This window comes from Gigantopelta aegis, chromosome 10, assembly GCF_016097555.1.
Source record: "Gigantopelta aegis isolate Gae_Host chromosome 10, Gae_host_genome, whole genome shotgun sequence".
NCBI lineage: Eukaryota > Metazoa > Mollusca > Gastropoda > Neomphalida > Peltospiridae > Gigantopelta > Gigantopelta aegis.
In genome coordinates, this window is record NC_054708.1 from 2572782 (window position 1) to 2595227 (window position 22446).

The 22446-nt window shown below is 38.9% G+C and overlaps 1 protein-coding gene across 1 annotated transcript; it reads right to left on the reverse strand.

The window, feature by feature from the left end:
* Nucleotides 1-3386: 3386 nt before the first annotated feature.
* On the reverse strand, nt 3387-20597 carry LOC121382845 (tachykinin-like peptides receptor 86C). Its single transcript, XM_041512473.1, has 2 exons — nt 19695-20597; nt 3387-3479 (listed from the first exon to the last, which is right to left on the reverse strand). Exons 1-2 carry the CDS (start codon nt 20469-20471, stop codon nt 3387-3389), a joined length of 870 nt encoding a protein of 289 aa, XP_041368407.1. The 5' UTR covers nt 20472-20597.
* Nucleotides 20598-22446: the final 1849 nt, after the last annotated feature.

Here is a 22446-nt window from a genome sequence, read left to right on the forward strand (position 1 = left end):
GTGCTATCCTGTCTGGGATGGTGCATATAAAAGATCCCTTGCTACTAATGGAAACAAATGTATCGGGCTATGAATATATGTCAAATTACCAAATGTTTGGCATCCAGTAGCCGATGATTAACAAATCAATATGCTGTCATGGTGTCTATCGTTAAACAAAACAAGTTCACTTTTAATACCTATTTAATATCTATCTTCTCTATGTATGCATGAAAAGCAGATTCATGTATTTTTCGTTCAGTTGTAATTAGCAAATAAAAAAAATCGGATTTAATTTTCTGACCATGACGATGGTTCCTATTTATGCAGCCCTAGCTCTGTTCGCTATAACGAGATCGTGATGAAATGACGAGGTGTGATATGTAACATGATATTTAATATGATATGTGGCATGATATGTAACATGGTATATAATAATATCATATGATGCTGATACAGACGCCTTTAATTAAAAAAAAAAATCTTAACGTCACCACTAGAGCACATCGGCTATTGAGTGTTGAACATTTGGAAATTCTGACACTACATTTTTCCTAATGCAGCAAGGGATCTTTTATATGCACTTTACCACAGACAGGAAAGCACATACTACGGTCTTTGACCAGTTGTGGTGCACTGGTTGGAAAAAACAACAGTCAGTTAAATGGATCCACACAGATGGTGCGATCCTGCAACACAAGTACCTCAAGCGAGCACTCAACCGACTGAGCTAAAGGAAGGAAGGAAATTTTTAACGTGAACACTCAGAGCAAGCTCTTGTAGCGTATGCCTGTCCTGGCTCCTCCGTCCAGGACAGGAAAGGGTTGGGGTGGGTGGAGGAGGGACCGCCTGCACTGGCAGGTGCTAGGGAGGACCAGCAACCCAACCGTAGTTGGTAACAGGCGGGGGCGGGGGGTATGGTGCTATGGAATTTAGAATATCCCGTAGGATTAAGACAAAAGGAAATGGTTGTGCGTTTTAATGTAGGAAATTAGGCGCAATTATGAACGGTAGGTCTAAATCTAAAAGGTATGGAGATACGTATAGGTTTGGACTTTTAGTAGGCCGAGAGTAGCTCGGAATTTAGGGCCTGCGGTAGTTGAAGTGCCTCCCTAGGTTGCCCATAGGGCCCTTAAACAGGGCCTGAGCTAAATCTCGCCCCTGTAATAAATAGTAATATACATTGGGGTTACGGTCTGTTCGTTGTTAGACCAGTATAGTAAGAGTCACACTGGGGTTAAGGTTTGTCCGTTGTTAGACCAGTATAGTAAGAGTCACACTGGGGTTAAAGTTTGTCCGTTGTTAGACCAGTATAGTAAGAGTCACACTGGGGTTAAGGTTTGTCCGTTGTTATCCCAGTTTAGTAAGAGTCACACTAGGGTTAAGGTTTGTCCGTTGTTAGACCAGGATAGTAAGAGTCACATTGGGGTTAAGGTTTGTTCGTTGTTAGACCAGTATAGTAAGAGTCACACTGGGGTTAAAGTAAAGTTTGTTTTATTTAACGACGCCACTAGAGCACATTGATTTTTTTATCTTATCATCGGCAATTGGACGTCTAACATATGGTCATTCTGACACTGTTTTTAGAGGAAACCCGCTGTTGCCACATAGACTACTCTTTTACGACAAGCAGCAAGGGATCTTTTATTTGCGCTTCCCACAGGCAGGATAGCACAAACCATGGCCTTTGTTGAAGCAGTTATGGATCACTGGTCGGTGCAAGTGGTTTACACCTACCCATTGAGCCTTGTGGAGCACTCACTCAGGGTTTGGAGTCAGTATCTGGATTAAAAATCCCATGCCTCGACTGGGATCCGAACCCAGCCTGTAGACCGATGGCCTAACCACGATGCCACCGAGGCCGGTCACACTGGGGTTACGGTTTGTCCATCGATTGATCTAACTGCAGTGACAAGGGTTGCTTACAATGTGAAGATCTTCATTCATTATATAGCAATTCGTCACCCTACTAGGCGGCCACATGTCTCGACATAACAAATGGGCCAATCCGTTGTGTCACTTTAAATCTGCACACACATGACTATTCACAGGTTAGAAACAATTTTAGCAAAAGTCAAGGCTAAAACGATTTGTTTTCGGGGCAGGCTGTAGTAGGTTGATGTTTGTGCGACCAACATCTAACCATGTAGTGAATGATTATGGAACAGGAATATTTGTTTATGAAACCCTAACACATTTTATAAACTAAGAGTATTTGTTTCGACATGTGGCCGTTGATGCATCAGTCGAGAGGATCTAGTTGGGTCGGGGGAAAATAACAGTCTGGTAGCGATATTTAGCAAGTCCGTGCAATATATACTGATATGACATAAAAAATAAACTTTACATACATACAATTTGAATAATTTGATAAATATTATTGCTAATCGAAAAGAACCAAGTTAGAAAGTGTAAACCGCCTTACAAAACCTTTGCATGTATGACGAAGTGCATTGTGACGTTGTCATGTTAATCTTCATACTTTCATATCCCACCGTACCGTGTGTTGGTTTTCTATAATACAATTTCAAACCTTGTACACTTTATTTTGAACGTCAGTATATAAAAAGAAGTAACCCGAGCACTCTGACCGTAAGAGAGCAAGGAAGGAAATGTTTTAACGACGCAATCAACACATTTTATTTACGGTTATATGGCGCCAGACATATGGTATGGGACCACACATGTATTGAGAGAGGAAACCCGCTGTCGCCACTTCATGAGCTACTCTTTTCGATAAGCAGCAATGGGTCTTTTATATGCACCATCCCACAGACAGGGTAGTACATAACACAGCCTTTGATATACCAGTCGTGGTGCACTGGCTGGAACGAGAAATAGCCCAATGGGCCCACCGACGGAGATCGATCCCATACCGACCGCGCATCAAGCCAGCGCTGCACCACTGGGCTACGTCCCGCTCCATAAGAGAGCAAGACGGACATTTGGACAGTTATAACGCTCCCATTACATAAATAGAGCGCTACAACTGTCCAAATGTCTGTCTTGCTCTCTTACGATTGGAGTACTCGGGCTAAAAAAAGAAGGTGCTAACCAAATCACGGAGCCACACCCTTCCCATCATATGGACGCTGACGTGGGATAAAGACATGTCACCTACTCTCTGACTGAAACTCTCGAATCCAACTACCTACGGCTGCCCAGGAGGATAATAGTTCAATTACGTTCTTCATTCCAGCAGTATTCAAAACGTTAGTCTCAATACCCACGGACCTGGTGGACAATTCAACACTATGGCAACACACTTGGTGTAAACACGCTGAAGTCCACTACCAGAATTGATCTCGTGACGTCTTCTAACACCCCAGAGACAGATTGTTTTCGCCACGCCACACACGCGAATCGTGACCCACACCAGCGGTATTTCCTGTACAGTGTGCCACCTGTCACTGGTCTCTGAGACGTCGCAGCGTGCAAGATTGAACTGTCGTATTTTCAATCGTACACTTAACACCGCTCCTTACTTCTGCCACCAGCAGCTGGGAACAGACCACAATTGTTTACTAAATAGCGTTAGTGGCTATGGGTATTTTTGATGCACCTTTACCTGCCTGAGGGAAACATACCCTGAAAAGGACAACCCCTGTTGTCCAGCTCTTTCCCCTATGATATTGCTTTAAACAAACACAGGTACTAAACCTGGCCGGAGAGCATTATTTTTGCTTAGGCCGCAATTATCACAAAAAAGTCTTCAATGTCAATAAGTTACACATGTTTACAAACTACATGCTCTCCCTTTAACTTCAGTCTAATAGTTGCCATTCAAAGCTGTCTGTCATGAGGTTATTTATTTATTTCAACTTATTTTTGTGCTTATATCCAATTAAGGGTCAAGCACGCTGTCCTGGGCACACACCTCATCTAGGCTATCTGTCCAGGACAGTGAGTTACGTGTTAGTGGTTAGTGAGAGAGAAGAGGGTGTAGTGGTCTTACGCCTACCCACTCAGTCGTTCAAGCTCTCTCTAAACCTCTCTCTCTCTCTCTCTCTCTCTCTCTCTCTCTCTCTCTCTCTCTCTCTCTATATATATATATATATATATATATATATATATATATCTGATTGGGAGCCGGTACCGGGCTGCGAACCCTGAACCAGCCAGCCTTATGTCCGATGGCTTAACCACGACACCACCGCAGCCGGTCGTCATGAGATAATCACAGTCAAACAGCAGATTACATGCGCGAATATATTTCCAGATTTTGGTCAACCAAATGGGAAGATAACTGTGATCTGAGGCCAGCTCTAACAGGTGTCTTGTTTTGGCAATGCAAGCGATTTTACATCTGACACTACAATGAGTGAGATGGTTTACATCTGTCGGACAGCTTGTAAGACCAGCGAGCTGTTAGAAATAATAGTTAACAGATTCTGTGATGGAAGAAAGCCAGTGTGATTCAAATCGTACTCTCCGATTTTGACGTCCCTGTATTGTGGATCGTAGCAAAGTCATTGTTGCGACCTGCTCAGATGATCTGTCACCGATTCAAACATGTAATATACTAAAGGATTGGGCACAAGTTATCCAACTTTTCAACTGACAAGTTAAAACACTCCTGGCTTAACACTGCTAGATGTTTGAAAGTTAAATCTGGAGACAAGTTTTATTATCTGACATTTAGAACAGGCAACAGACGTGTACGTTGTATGAAGATAACTGAAAATAAATGCTAATCACAATAACTTTATAAAGCTAAATGTTTTTAACAACAAATTTTTTAACAAACAGAAAAAAAACCATGGAACCAAGCAATGGTTAATATATAACCGAATCGATGACAGAAAAACACAATGTAAATAGCTGTGCGAAAAATACAAATATCATAGGTAATTAAAATTAAAATTAGAATAAAACTTGGTATCTTGAAGAAATTTCAAAACAGGTCAAAGATGGAACTGAAATGATTCTATTTCTTTCACAGTAAATGTTTAAGAATAATAACATATTCAGTGCTGCCTCGTATGTAATAAACATTACACTATACGCTCTCCTTCCCCACACCAGCGATGAAGGACATGGGCAGCTAACAGAGATATTTAGTAACTCGGCATCGATCGCTCAAGAGGACCGCAAGGCTATGACAGAACTCCTTCACGGCATCAGGTGGATCATCCGCTTAAACCACTAGCACTAAGTAAACCACAAAGTGTCACTTCTGATGAAAACTGACTTTGATGCCAATATATACAACATAGCTATTAACGTTTCCCTCACTAAAATATTAAAATAAAATTGTAACCTTTTAACAAATATCGGATCTGTTTGTTTTCTATAATAGAATAGAATAGAATAGATGTTTAACGACACCCCAGTTCGAAAAATGCACCGGCTATTGGGTGTCAAACTATGGTAAATGCAAAAATTAAGTAATGAACAACATCAATATACAATTCCAGACGTAAAGAAATGAGCAAAACATACAAATATCATAGATAGGTAAAATTAAAATTTAGAATAAAATTCAGTATCACGAAGAAATTTCAATAAATGGTTAGTGAGATAGAAGTCGATGTAGTGGTACTACACCTACCATAGAGTCGTTAAAAACTCGATCTGGGTGGGAGACGGTACAAGGATGCGAACCCAGTACCCATCAACCGTATGTCCGATGGCTTAACCAATGTACCAGCACAGGATGTTTTCCCGTCCTCCCACAAGAACAATGGTAATGCAATTCAGATCACATATTACCTGGATTTCCGCTCTCTCCGCAAACGCAATTGAAAGCGACGTGTTTTCCAACTCGAGTAATCTCGGACGGTGCTAAGACGAGCCTCGTCGCACGTCCTTACATATGCTAGTGTACACACATTTAATTAAGAGCCATGTACATCACTCGAAATCTTTGTCGCTAAAATGTTTTGGTCATCTCATCAAATTGGAAAGGGCGGGACGTAGCCCAGTGGTAAAGCGCTCGCTTGATGTGCGGTCGGTGTAAGATAGATCCCCGTCAGTGGGCCCATCTGGCTATTTCTTGCTCCAGCCAGGGCACCACGACTGGTATAAGTAAAAAGGACGTGGTATGTGCTATCCTGTCTGTGGGATGGTGAAAATAAAAGATTCCTTGTTACAAATGTAGCGAGTTTCCTCTCTAAGACTATATGTCAAATTTACCAAATACTTGATATCCAATAGCCGATGATTAATAAATCAATGTGCTCTAGTGGTGATGTTAAATTGTTATGCGCTGGCGCATTTCGGCATTTTAAATGATTTCAGATCCTGGTGTGGTTTTCATTTAAATACCCCACTATAGACTGTCTTTAAGAATATGTCGCCCCGTAAATCAAACATTTTTTCCTGTTCCAACCAATACCCGCCACCACTGATATCTCAAATGTCGTGGAGTATCAATCCTGTCTGCTGGAAAGTGCATTAAAAGGTTTTTGTCGCTAACTTAAAACGTGTAGCGGAGTCCTTCGACGACTATTGTATGTGTCAGAACTACCAAATGTGTAATATTCAATAATAAGTGTGCTCTAACTGTGTAAAATAAAAACACACTTTAAACACATTTATGTAATAAATGAAAGAGAAAATTATTTGAGTTAATAACATTTTACATGATAAGATTGCCAAAGTATACAACATGACAGAAACAATGTGAAAAAACGTTACAAATAAACAATGTGAAAACACGTTACAAATACGTTACAAATAAACAATGTGAAAACACGTTACAAATAAACAAACAAAATCCAATACTTCGTCAGTAAAGGAGCTGGACGTAGCCCAGTGGTAAGGCGCTCGCTTGATGCGCGATCGGTTTAGGATCGATCCCCGTTGGTGGGCCCATTGTGTTATTTCTTCTTCAAGTCGGTGCACCACGACTGGTATGTGCTATCCTGTCTGTAGGATGGTGGCTATCCTGTATGTAGGATGGTGGCTATCCTGTCTGTAGGATGGTGGCTATCCTGTATGTAGGATGGTGCATATAAAAGATCCCTTGCGTCCAATGAAAAAATGTTTTCTCTCTATCTCTAGATCAAAATTACCAAACGTTTGACATCCATAACTTAATGTGCTCTAGTGGTATCGTTAAACAAAGCACAGTTCTTATTTATGTGTTGGCAGCGACAGCAAAGAATGAAACGTTAAAATTATTTAACGAAAATACAATGTAGTTGTTTAAATAAATATATAACCTGCGGCGATGTCATGTTCTGTACGTACTGTATTGATATAATAATCAATGGACAGATCTTTTCGCTATCTGGATCCAGCTATTTGTTTTGATAAACGGATCGTTGTTTGTTATCATAAATAAATACAAAAGTAAACTAATCGGTGTTACCGCCGATCGTTACGTTCGATATAATGATCATTACAGCACTGGCACGAAGAAACTATCTGGTAATTGTTCATCATTCCATTGATCAATAGTAATTATAACGATAACCTTTTCACTTCTATTTTTTCTTTTTCTTCTTCGTTTTCATTTTGTGCATAGAAAGGATTCGTCTATTTTACCAATACATTTTATAAAATGATATTTGTATCTGCCTAAGGCGCTTTTCAAGAAATCAATTAAGTTGTTCGTGTTTGTTGATTTTTTTGTTAGCATGCTTGATCAAAGTGTACATTGTTATTACTATCTGTACAGTCACCATATGGTTTGAGAACATTTTACTGAAATATAATCAATACGATTAATTAAATTTCTTTTAAACACCTCTATACCTTGCGTGTTTTTGCGTCTACGTGTGTGTCAGAGAGAGAGAGAGAGAGAGAGAGAGAGAGAGAGAGAGAGAGAGAGAGAGAGAGAGAATGTATGTATGTGTGTGTGTGTCAATTAAGTCAAAACAGAACCAGTCTAAACGTTTTAATTACTACTTTTTTTAACGACACCACTAGAGCACACTGATTTATTAATCATCAGCTATTGGACGTCAAACATTTGGTAATTGTGACATATAGTAGTCATAGAGGGGGAAACCGCTACATTTTTTTCATTAGTACCAAAGGATCTTTTATATGCATCATCCCACAGATATGATAGTACATACCACGGCCTCTGGTATACCAGTCGTAGTGCACTGGCTGGAAAGAAATAGCCTAATGGGCCCACTGACTGGGATCGATCCCAAACCAACCGCGCATCAAGTAAACGCGTTTCCACTTTTAATTATAAACGATATTTGTCACAATAATTTAGGGGAAAAGCTACATGATAGTAACCGGTCCTTGTCTTCTCTGTGCAATACAATATGTTTTCAGTTAATCGTGATTTAACGTCAAATGATACGACACGTGAAAACTAAATCCTCTTGCTCAACTCTCACGTCTAAGGTACACAATCAGTGTTTATTTCCAATTCCCTTCAGCAATTTGGGCTCCAATCTCCAGGACAGCACCTAGATTCAGAAACGTCTATTTGTTGACGACCATAAAGCTATGTCTTGTAGCGATGGGTTTAACTGAGGCCGTAGTATGGCGATTTGCACTCAAACGCAGACTATTGTAGTCAGCCATTATTGTAGCACGTTCTCCTTTAGATCAGCGAAATGAATTCTCTGTTCAGCACGGGTTTCTATTCTAACACAGGCTTTCAGCTTTATAACCGCATGTCGGGCGTGATTTCATGGAACAACGTCTCTGTAACATCATCTGGTGGTATTCAGGAATGGGAGCACATTTAGGCTGTTGTCCAGTTGCTCGTGTTAAACAGGCCACGCTTGGCACGCACGCATTCTTGGAATCCGTATAAGGACTTAAGCCAGGGCTGTACTAGCGGGGAAGGGTGTGTGTCAAAGAGCAGTTGTCCCTCATAAGAATTTTAAAAATTTGAAAATATGCCCGTTTGTCAAGCTGGACCTGACATTAGTGTGCCCCAATTATTTTTACTATCCCTTAAGGAATTATTTTTTTTATTTTTTTTTTTTAGCAGTTGTCAGACCAGAGCGTAAGTTGACTGTCAATGGTTACAGAGAGAGAGAGAGAGAGAGAGAGAGAGAGAGAGAGAGAGAGAGAGAGAGAGAGAAATGTGGTTGTGTTTCGCCTCCCCAATGAGTCGTTAAAACATCTTCTACGCGGGCGCACTATTGGAAGGCGAGTCTACGACCTAGCAGAACAAAATTGGTTTAACTACTACACCACCGAGTCCGGTATGATTTGTATTGATATTAAAGGATATACCCCCATCATTATCTGTCAGTGAGCGCGCTTATATAATACCATATACAATTAACTCAATTAATCTGCCCTATTGGAAATGCTTGGCCTATCGCTGATGCGATGCACTTAAAAGTATTATTGAGGTCGGTCAGCTTTGAGATATAATGTGCACTGGTCCCACCCACCCCCCCCCCCCATATCTCGATTACTAACGTTGTAAAACTGATTACCATATACACCAGCAAACGAGTGCCATTTAATTACACCATGGCTTTATCATATACACCAGCAAACGAGTGCCATTTAATTACACCAAGGTCAATACTGCTATTATTTTGTGTGATGACGAATTTGTTCACTTAATATTTTTTTACTTGAGAATGAATGAATAAGTAAATAAATAAATAAATAAATAAATAATAGAGTCAGACTTCTACTCTTCAAATTGATGATAACCGTTTGGAGACTTGGAATAGCTTGGGGCTTTGTCTTCACACTTGCATCGTGAATTCAAAGCATCGCCCGTATCAAATCGCTGACATATGCCCGTCTTGGAAACTATGAGGAGGAAATATATTGACTTGGCACCTGGGTGAAGTATGATGACCTTAGTTTATGATGGCCATAAATTAGGATGAAGTATTTACGACCTTACATCAAGACGATGTATGATAACCTTACATTAGTATGAAGTATCATGACCTAACATCAGGAGCAATGATCATGACATTGCACAAGGATGACGTTTGATGACCTTACTTCAGGAGGAATGATCATGACATTGCACACGGATGACGTTTGATGACCTTACACCAGGAGCAATGATCATGACATTGCACAGGATGACGTTTGATGACCTTACATTAGGATCAGGAAGATGTAGGATTACCTTGCTTCAGGTTTAAGGATGATAACCTTACATCAGAATGAAGTAGGACGACCGTACATACTGGGGATGTATGGTGACGTTACATTAGGATGAGGTATGGCATTATATCAGGAGGATGTATGGTGACGTTACATTAGGATGAGGTATGGCATTATATTAGGAGGAAGTATGATGACGTTACATTAGGATGACGTGTGGCATTATATCAGGAGGAAGTATGATGACGTTACATTAGGATGACGTGTGGCATTATATCAGGAGGATGTATGATGACGTTCCATTAGGATGACGTGTGGCATTATATCAGGAGGAAGTATGATGACGTTCCATTAGGATGACGTGTGGCATTATATCAGGAGGATGTATGATGACGTTCCGTTAGGATGACGTGTGGCATTATATCAGGAGGATGTATGATGACGTTCCATTAAGATGACGTGTGGCATTATATCAGGAGGAAGTATGATGACGTTCCATTAGGATGACGTGTGGCATTATATCAGGAGGAAGTATGATGACGTTCCATTAGGATGACGTGTGGCATTATATCAGGAGGAAGTATGATGACGTTTCTAGATGAGCGCCCATCATCATTACTTGCGATATGACTGACATCTAGGCCGGGTTTGTTAATGGCGAAGATGCAGGCATCTAAGAATGTAAGTGGAAGTACACAGAGACTGCGCTAGTTGGGGAGTTCACACAGGTACGTAAAAGGGAAGGTAGTTCTACGGAAATATTTTGGAAGACTCAAAGATGAACTTTACAGGAATAACTAGACAAAAACGTTTTGTACGTCATTACTATAAGAGGGGAGTGGTTCATGAGAAAGAGAAATATACGTTTCCCCCACTTGTTTTACCACTTTTAGACTGGCAATATATGTAAATAATAAAGAGAAATATACGTTTCCCCCACTTGTTTTACCATTTTTAGACTGGCAATATTTGTAAATAATAAAGAGAAATATATGTTTCCCCCACTTGTTTTACCACTTTTAGACTGGCAATATATGTAAATAATAAAGAGAAATATACGTTTCCCCCACTTGTTTTACCATTTTTAGACTGGCAATATTTGTAAATAATAAAGAGAAATATATGTTTCCCCCACTTGTTTTACCACTTTTAGACTGGCAATATATGTAAATAATAAAGAGAAAAATACGTTTCCCCAACTTGTTTTACCACTTTTAGACTGGCAATATATGTAAATAATAAAGAGAAATATACGTTTCCCCCACTTGTTTTACCATTTTTAGACTGGCAATATATGTAAATAATAAAGAGAAATATACGTTTCCCCCACTTGTTTTACCACTTTTAGACTGGCAATATATGTAAATAATAAAGAGAAATATACGTTTCCCCCACTTGTTTTACCATTTTTAGACTGGCAATATATGTAAATAATAAAGAGAAATATACGTTTCCCCCACTTGTTTTACCACTTTTAGACTGGCAATATATGTAAATAATAAAGAGAAATATACGTTTCCCCCACTTGTTTTACCATTTTTAGACTGACAATATATATAAATAATAATGAAATCCGCCATTGTGTTCATAGAAATATACTCTTAGTAGTGACATCAAATACTAATAAAGCTTTGAAATGAGATCATCACGATGGATACGATTACGAAATCTTCAAATAACACAGAGTCTAGTTATTCCAATTAGTCTGTCTGCTTTAAAGGTTCATTGAACATCGATACCAGCTAGAGGTGGCCAGGTGTTAATCATTTTCTCTGTCAATACTTTAATGAAGTATCATGTACATGTGTATTTGATAACTTCCATCAGACTAAGTGTTGGTTTTCATTGTTCTCGTTATCTAAGATACATTTATCATAATATAATTTAACAATACTGTTAGTGTATGGTATAAGTCCACTGTACCCAGACATAATTATCAAACTGTTCTGACATGGCGCATCACTGACTAAAATGATGTCTGACGCAAAATTACAATAATTATTCTAGCCGGCGAAATGGAGGTTTTCTTTGCAGAAAGTTGGGTCAAGTCGCTGAGTTATTAGCAGAAGTGAGAAATAGAAGTCGCCGTAATAGTTTAGACCTCGTCAGGTTTTAAAAACAAAATCACACAACAGACGTCAAGACACCGACTACAATTAATAGTGTACATATTTGGTTTTATTGTCAACAAGGGGCTTGTCAACTATAGACTTGAATGATGACGGACGTTAACGATGAGGCAGGGTATGTTCATCTTTGGTTTTATTGTCAACAAGGGGCTTGTCAACTATAGACTTGAATGATGACGGACGTTAACGATGAGGCAGGGTATGTACATATTTGGTTTTATTGTCAACAAGGGGCTTGTCAACTATAGACTTGAATGATGACGGACGTTAACGATGAGGCAGGGTATGTTCATCTTTGGTTTTATTGTCAACAAGGGGCTTGTCAACTATAGACTTGAATGATGACGGACGTTAACGATGAGGCAGGGTATGTACATCTTTGGTTTTATTGTCAACAAGGGGCTTGTCAACTATAGACTTGAATGATGACGGACGTTAACGATGAGGCAGGGTATGTACATATTTGGTTTTATTGTCAACAAGGGGCTTGTCAACTATAGACTTGAATGATGACGGACGTTAACGATGAGGCAGGGTATGTTCATCTTTGGTTTTATTGTCAACAAGGGGCTTGTCAACTATAGACTTGAATGATGACGGACGTTAACGATAAGGCAGGGTATGTTCATCTTTGGTTTTATTGTCAACAAGGGGCTTGTCAACTATAGACTTGAATGATGACGGACGTTAACGATGAGGCAGGGTATGTTCATCTTTGGTTTTATTGTCAACTATAGACTTGAATGATGACGGACGTTAACGATGAGGCAGGGTATGTTCATCTTTGGTTTTATTGTCAACAAGGGGCTTGTCAACTATAGACTTGAATGATGACGGACGTTAACGATGAGGCAGGGTATGTTCATCTTTGGTTTTATTGTCAACTATAGACTTGAATGGTGACGGACGTTAACGATGAGGCAGGGTATGTTCATCTTTGGTTTTATTGTCAACAAGGGGCTTGTCAACTATAGACTTGAATGATGACGGACGTTAACGATGAGGCAGGGTATGTTCATCTTTGGTTTTATTGTCAACTATAGACTTGAATGGTGACGGACGTTAACGATGAGGCAGGGTATGTTCATATTTCGCGAACACCTGATGGCATCACTGATTTTCCAGTGCTTGTCTTATTCAGGTTAAACCAGGTTTGGGAGTTTTCATTGCGGTATTAATTTTCGTGTTAAAATTTACAGAATAAATAACAATTAGAAAAAGTTTGAGGTCTCTGTGCCTAGTAATGAAACCATGTCATTAACTAGACAGACAATTAAACTATGAAATCATTCCACGCTGCCTGTGAAATAAATCCTAATTAACACCAATAACTTCCATTATTAAACTTTTAAAATCCAGAGAGAACCCATACAAATGGTCCTGATGTCTTCTTGTTCCGAGTCATCAGCGTATGGACAAACAAACAAAACAGAACATTTGATAATCCGCCGTCTTAACTATGGCCAAGCAGGACATCTAATTAATACACAATCGTAAATAATCGACATTTTAGGTGGTGGTCGCTAGCTATAATGACATTAGTAATCTAAAAGTCATGGGGCCCGTTTTACGATGCGATGTTAGCCCTAAGATCATCGTATGTGCATATATCTACAGTATCCCCGTATGGTGATCTTAGCGTTAAAATCGCTTCCTAAAACGAGGCCCTGTAGTCCAATTAAAATGAACACGGTTCATCTCTGACGATGGACACTCATAAAAAATGGCGAAACGTTTGATTATCGAAATATTTGGGACAAAAAATGTCAAGTTTGTTTTGTATTTTTGAATATTTTTCTCTAAAAATACCAAAAAAAATTTGTCACTTACATATCATTAAACATCCACATACTATTATTATTAATTTAGTCAATACATGCCATAGCGTATTGAGCGACTGCTAGCAACAAACTGGTTTAATTTATTGATTAGCGTCAACAAATATATGTGCATGTTGCGGACCTGCTTGTCTTCAGGACATTGCAGTGAGGTCTGCTAATCATTTTAATACATATAAATTAGTTTTTAAATTATTCGTCACTTAGGTTGTTAAGTATCATCATCGGCCTGTGAATCGGTATTAATATCGCCAGAGGCTCGACAAATTCACATGATCAAAACATGGGTTGATACTTCCCATATTAAAAACCTCAAACGAAACATCCATACTTTCCCCTCATAAACGTGCCGGCTTTAGCTCCGTGTTATAGCCAGAGGGGGATGGTTCCTCAAATCCACATAACCACAACCTTCCACTTAGGGGGCGGAGAAATAAAAACTGTTTCTATAGCCGACCTAGCTAAGCACCAACGGCAAGGACCAGCAATAGCACACAGTCAGCATCTGTAACAACCCGCCAATATCGAATCTCTAATAATAATTATCATTCTGAGAGTAATGCTAAAGCAATACACGTGCCCTACCGAACACAACAATTTTTCGTATCTCCTAAATTCAAGGGCCATACTCCTGTGAAGGTGGGTAAATCACCGCGAAAGTAACAGTGCATGATAAAGCTATATACAAAAGTTCATCTCAGTATCTTCAGGCATTGAAAAACAGATCTGGAAAACTAATTTTCACATCTCCCAAGTTCAAAAATTTGTTTTGTTTAAAGACACCACTAGAGCACATTGATGTATTAATCATCACCATTTGGTAAAATTTTGACATATAGTCTTTGAAAGGAAACCCGCTGCATTGTTTCATTAGTAGCAAGTGATCTTTTATGTGCACCATCCCACAGACAGGACAGCACATACCACGGCCTTTTTATACCAGTCGTGATGCACTGGCTGGAACTAGAAATAGCCCAATGGGCCCACCGATGGGATCGATCCCAAACCGACCGCTTTACCACTGGAAACTATGCAATATAACCGTAAATAAAATGTGTTGAGTGCGTCGTCAAATAAAACATTTTCTTCCTTCCATTACCATTGCGCTACGTCTAACCCCTACTCCCAAGTTTAAGGGACATAACTCCGTCAACAAATTGGTAAATCACCATGAAAGTTAAACATGATCTGTCACATTGCATGATAAAGCTATACACAAAATGTCAGGTCAATATCTCAAAGCTTTCTAAAAAAAAAAAACCATCCGGAAAATGTATATGTGGGACAGACAGACGGAGATGAAACCTATGGTATCTTGCGGTTGGACCGGTAGGGGATTAATTAGCATCGTAAAATTACCACAATTACAAGGAAATGGTTTTATTGTTTTGCTCTGTTCTTATTGCACCCAATAGCCGATGTATTTTTCGTGTCGGGGTGTCGTTAAACATTCGTTCATTCATTCTGTTCTTATTGTACAATATGTGGTCGTTTCGGAGGTGAGGTTCTGTTGTTTATAGAGATTTAAGTGGAATCATAATGCTATATGTGGGTGGGACCATTCCTGCTAGTATTTCAACAGCCAGCTAGGCTATAGTCTTGCCCGATCTGGTCAAAACTGGTTGAATACCACTTCATTATAAACTTTTCCCTCATTTTACAGTAACACCAACAGCGTAAGCGTGTGTTTCTCCCCAGCCAGATACAACTGACGCTTCCGTTATAGGTAGTACTATACCAAATAACTTCCGGCTGGGTCAAAGTTCGAGGTGCACCGAACTTTTGATAGAGAAGTGAACACCACAAGTCCTGTGATTGGTTATTTATGTGAGTGTGTTGGTTGTAAAAAATAATAGTTTCATCTGGGTAAAATAAATGTGCAATTTTATTTCATCTAGTACCAATGTGTCAAGTAGCCTTGTGCTTGAAACATGTATGGGGTACCTGTAAAAAAAAGTACTCAAATTTTGTGCGAAACTAGGGTAGTCATAGACGCTACCCGTTATCTCAGAAACGAGCAGCTTGACCCCCATTTTTTCTGATTCACTTTAAGTGTAAGGGGTGGTAGTATTTATATCCGTGGCGTTTATGTCGGTTGATACGTTGCAGGTAGGAGTTTTACCCGTTTATGTTACTATTGTCGTCTATGGGATTTGATTTGGTAGTATACACCCTATAGGCATTGTGTTTACCGTATTCCAACTTTATTGTTGCGAACTACGAAGGTTTGTTGCCAACATGCCGTGAAGTAATTCAGAAGAAGATTTAACTGGACCGATCCAGCCAACATGTTAATGTTTCGTGCTAATATCAGTGAACCCTTTTACCCAAACCCTTTCCTAAGAAGCTGGGTCCGCCCTGTATGTTTACTAAACTTTGTAAATAACAACATAAATCACTACTAACCTAACGGGACTAAGAATTGTTATACACTTAAATTCATTTTGATTGGTTGGACAATGGCCTACTAATTTAACGGAAGAAAGGTTTCATACATTTAAATTCATTAAAGTCGTTAACAGTTTAACATAAACTGTTGCGAGAATTAATGAAATATAAAATAAATAATAATGAAAATGGCAAAAACTTTTATTGTCATAAATGAAAAGAATGTAAGTGTGATTGTTGTATTTGATAAACTAAGTGGTATAACGACCTATTTACAATGCGGTAACACTTCGTTAATGCGTGTTATATCAGTCCACATCCAGTGCTGTAATCAAGATGGTCTTTACATATCCGACATGCTTCATTTTCCTATTTTGTTTGACAATATGCTTTATATATTATTAATATTACCTTTTTTAAATTTGTAATAAATAAAATATCACACACATTTATTCACGATTAATTTCGATATATTCGTGTTTCTATATTTGTTTGGGGGGGGGGGGGGGGTATTTTCCTACTGCTTGGTGAACATAACATTACGATATAATTTATATTTTTTTTATGGGTGTTTGTAAATCATTTAATGTTTTTTTGAGAGTTGACGATTAACAAACAATGTGTACCGTCGCTAAACGACCGTGCAGGGAATAGACCTCGGGTCTTTTCATCTACACACTGTTTCTAGATGATAGATGTGGCCTCTGCTATTTACTCGAGGATCGATACGTTTTAAGATGCCAATCACTGACATGTAGGACGGCAATCTCTCCACGACTGAGACTCATTCACCACACAAACTTTTTGTCTGACGGATCGGTCTGATACGTTGTGTTCTTTGGGGAATTGTTTATTGCTGGTAGGCAGCTAATTGCTCGCTACCGTGTCAACAATTTAAGAGAGCTATCCAGTGAAATAGAGGAACACTTGATGAATGTTTTCTCTGATCATTGTGTTATTTTATACTGCATAGTGCTTCCTCGTTGTCTTCACTGACTATATTCGTTTTTTGCCTTTACGTCGTACAAGTACAACACCCATATGTCAATGCCGTGAATAATATTTAAATTAATATTCGCTTTCTGATTTATTTATTTTATAGAAATAGGATTTTATACAGAGGTAGGAACTTTACGGAAGAATTTAATTAGGGTATTTTTGTTGATTAGAAACTTTAAAAGTGAAACAGAATCATAGCTCTACAAACTATTTATTTCTGAGCCGATTCTTATCTATATTTGGAGGTTTTTGTTGGGGTTTTTTTTCTCTGAAACACTAACCTTTTTTTCTTACGTCAAACCAAAATGAAATTATTTAAAAAACAAAACAAACAAAAACGGAACATTTTTGTAGGAGGATGGGACGTACTATAAGTGTCCCATTTAGAGATGCATAGAAGGACAATATTTCGTAAGTGTCCATTGAGAATTCTGAACGCATAAATTCCTTGTGATAACCAGATAACATCACACTGTTTGCTGTGTTTACTAGCATTAAGCTGTTACGACGGTGATGTAGTAGTTTGGTATAAAGTGCAGTAGGTAGTGTAAATTCCCCTTAAGTCTGGGTACGTCGTACAAAATATACTGACACACAATGAAAACGCAAAACAGATATTTTTCAATATTTTATTGTGATTAATGAAAAATATATTTATTGGACTTAAAATAACAATTTATGAGAGGAAGATGGTGGATGATTACCATTCTGGAGAGCAAACTGTAGTCTCGCAGCACGATGTCGCGGTGTCATGATGTTGCCGTTGTACGGGCGTCTGCATCCGAGTCCAGCCGGATGACCGTCATCGGATGGATAGGCCTTCCATGACGTCCTATTGTGTTGCTTGCTGTCATCGTCGCAGTTCTGAACCGGTCACGGAGGTGGTGTCGTCGAATCTGCCGATCTTGGCGTGGGGTCGTAACGGGACGTTGACCAGGTCGAGATTGATCACGGACACTCCCAGTCTGTTGATGACGTTCAGCAAAGTCGTCCAATAGTTGATGGATGGACTCTGAAGGTCCTAGCAACTTGGCTTTGCGAAGTCCACCATGAACCATGCCCAACGCTCGCTCACTTTGTTCTCCTCTGAGGCGTGGCATTCTTAATGTGACGAGGAATATGACACCGTTACGTGACTTTTATGTGTCCACATACTGGCATTTCACGTGCATTGTATGCAGCATGATTGAGCATGTAGTGAACGCATTTCACACCATTTTGTGTGTTTCTGCTATTGTATGTGTAACGAGAACAAAACCAGGATTAAAACCCTGACAAAAGTACCAATCAATGGCTTCCTCTCATAAATTGTTATTTTAAGTCCAATAAATATATTTTTCATTAATCACAACAAAATATTAAAAAATATGTTTTGCGTTTTCATTGTGTGTCGGTATATATATAGAGGATTCGTCACGAGTTTTGTTTAATATGGAAAATAACGAGTCTATGTGAATCGGTATTTGTCGAGGCTCTGAGAGAAATACCAATTAACTAGACCAGGTTGATATTTTACATATTAAAAAACACGAGTAGCGAATTCTATTTATCCTATAACACTTGTAAAATAACATTTTAATTCAATTTTTAGTAAATCACAGTACTAAAGTCGCCACCACCGGTAATATGAGTCATCACGATCAGCACAAATTAGTTTGATGTCACGCATTTTAACTAAATCTTTGAAAACGTTACGCTCAGGTATACAGGTCTTGTTGGCTTGTAAGCAAATAAGCCATATAGAGCAACACATTAGCTAGAGACCTTGCAAATTTGCATACCATTATTAACCAGATTAATACACTAAGTTATCACATGGGTTTATGACATGACTATCATGGGTAAGTTATGGGATCAAATGTACACACCACCAGGTGCGTTTAGTTACTAAATGATGACATTTCTGTAAGTGACGTCATCTTCCCTGGTCTAAGCTGTGTGCATTCGCATGTCTAGTTGAGTAATGTGGCAAGTAGTTGTCGGACTTTACATTACACTTATCTGTTACAGTAATACAAAATGTTAAAATAATATTATATTAGTTTTAAAGAAAACTGTAAAATGCTGTTTATGATGGCGCACATTGTTGTACATGTCATTGCGATGTGTCAGTAACATAACTCATAATTATTCATTTGGAGTGGAGGTGATATAACTGATTAAATAATGGGGAAATTTGGAGTGGAGGTGATATAACTGATTAAATAATGGGGAAATTTGATGGTCTCAAATCTCTTGAAGTTATCAGTTTAGTGGTAATGTTAATAACATAATTGTTCATTTTAAGTGGACTGGTTAAATAATGAAGGAATTATATAGGGTTTTTTTAATGTACGTATAAAACATTATCTCATCTTACCTTCCGCTTATTTCTGCTTCTTACGTCTTCAGTGTTGGTGGTATTTCCGGGGGCCCGGGCGCCCCAAATATGGCAGCCGATTCGAAAGTAGCAGAAACTAATAACTGTCAACGGCATAATGTATTGCACGACAACCGAAAAGAGGTTCCAGTGTTGCAGGAGGTCCGGCCAGCTGGGCGGTGCCAGAAAGTCGCACTGGGCCGTCTTGTGGTCGCGCTGCACCACCCTGAAATAGAGGACACACGGCATGCCGGACACGACCGAAAACAACCATATAGCACTGATGATGACGACGGCGGAACGTTTCGAGCAGCCCGCTTTAAACGGGTGTAGCACGGCGATGTAGCGGTCGATGGCGATGACGCTGAGCGTGATGATGCTGACGTTCACGGAGATGATCTGGACGAAGGGGGCGAGGGAGCACATGAAATGGGCGAGCACCCACCGCTGCAGTAGCGCCGCCTGGAACTGGAAGGGGATGGAGAACATCCCGATAATGACGTCGGCGACCGCCAGATTGGCGATGAAGATGTTCGTAACGCTGTGCATGCGTCGGTTCTTGACGATGACGAAGATGACGAGGCCGTTGCCTATAACGGCCAGGAGAGATATGGATCCGTAGAGGAAGGCGAGTAGAACTATGAGACCTGGCGGAACTTTGTACGGGTCCTCCGTCACGGACGAGTTGGGCACCACTGTGGAGGAATTTACCAACAGCGACTCGTTCTCCTCGGCGTAGAATGTCAACAGCATGCTGGTGTTTTGTGAATCCGTCATTTTTTTTTTATCGTCGGTAGTCCTCGTCAGCCAGTAAATTGTAATACAATGAAGACAAAACGTCAGTCTGTAAAATCTGTATTTTCCATTTAAATCGCTTAATTACTACTCGTTGATTACTTTTGTTCAATAGTTAAGAGTATATCCAGTGTTAGAGCATTCCGAAGTGTTACCAGTTGCCCCCAGAAACTGCTGTTTTCAGTTTGGCATAAAAGTTTTATTTGTTATGATTTTACGTCGCTGGCATTGCGTGGAGCCGTCATCCCATTCGCCGTTTATCTGCGGGTGAAAGTGGCAAGCATACGCGCGGATCGATACACCCAACCACGTGGTCGTTACGTCACGACTCTTCGACGGATCGTTCCGAGAGGCGAGATCTCGGACAAATCGTAAGAAGTAGCGTGGCGGCTCTACGTTCTGGGAGACCGCTGTAACCTGACTGGTACCCGGTTCTCTGTAATTACCAACGAATCACAGTCAGGTCTGGTTAATGGTATTTCTGTTAGCAGTCGACCGGACCCGAGCTAGTCGCTATGAATGACTCGAACGTGTTGTGCGTGAGGGAAAGATCTAGGAGTAGCGATGTGTATTTGAACGTTAATCACATAAACGCATTTCTCTGGAATTCATTGGAGATATTTCAGTGGAGAAATCTACAATTGATTTTAAGTGGTAAAAAGTGTTCTAATTTGTGATGAAGACAATAAAGACATTTTTCATGTACACAAATGTATAAATGCATGGTCGTTTGTATATGGCCTCTACGTAGTCTGATTGTCATGACATATGTTTGCGTTTTTGTTTGAATTTCGTTTTTAGCAAACCTGCAGTGCTGTAATAGTATAGAACATATAGATAACGCCCCCCCCCCCCCCCCCCCCCCCCCCCGTAATATTCGGTTATGTTTATATTTTAAATGACATAAATATATTCTCAAGTACATGTAGCAGGTGGGTTTTGTGAAGATTTATCACAAACTGCAGGTTCTGTTGACACTGTATTTATTCACAGCGAACAAAAACACACACAAACACGAACAAGAGCCCTAAAATGCACAATATAATAATAGTAAATACTACGTTTAACATTTCACAAACATATTATAAATAATCAAGTTATTTTTTTTTAAAAGAAAGTTACTCATGATCATAAAAAGTATATATCATTATTTAAAACTAAAACTTGGTCAACGAAGGGTGAATATATTTTGCAGCACACCAGAATCATATTCATTACAATCATAATTATATATTTTCTGTATAACACATCCAATACATAAATACTAATTTAAGCCAAAGACAATATTTTATAAAAGACATTCACTATATAAATACTAATTTAAGCCAAAGACAATATTTTATAAAAGACATTCACTATATAAATACTAATTTAAGCCAAAGACAATATTTTATAAAAGACATTCACTATATAAATACTAATACACGTACAACGCAAATACATTTGTTACCAAGTATATGGGACAAGGGCCCCTACTTGATATCAGCCCACCTTACTGATAACGTTCATGTGCCTATAAAACACGACTACTCTTCCATAAACCTATGATCAGTGCACTATGTACACAATATAAAATAACGCTTAATATAATGTATACAAATTAAAATGAATGTCTTCATAATAAAATAAGTTAAAATACAAACACACTACCCAGTGAACTCACCAAAGTATAAATTCACACTTCCATTCACCACATACTGCTTTATTTAAATATATTATTTATTAGACGAATCACATATACGTTAAGTATTTGCTAGAAAACATTAAATTCATAAGTACACATATTTAAGGAAAGCAGATTATTACATAAATAAATTAGTATTGGATTTATATATAAAAGCCATTAATTATATTTAACATCTTAAATAAATGATCTATTTACTAACCTTAACTTGACTTTGATCTTCCAAATCTTGGAAACGGTGAATACTTTAAAATTACATAAACTGATAAAAGT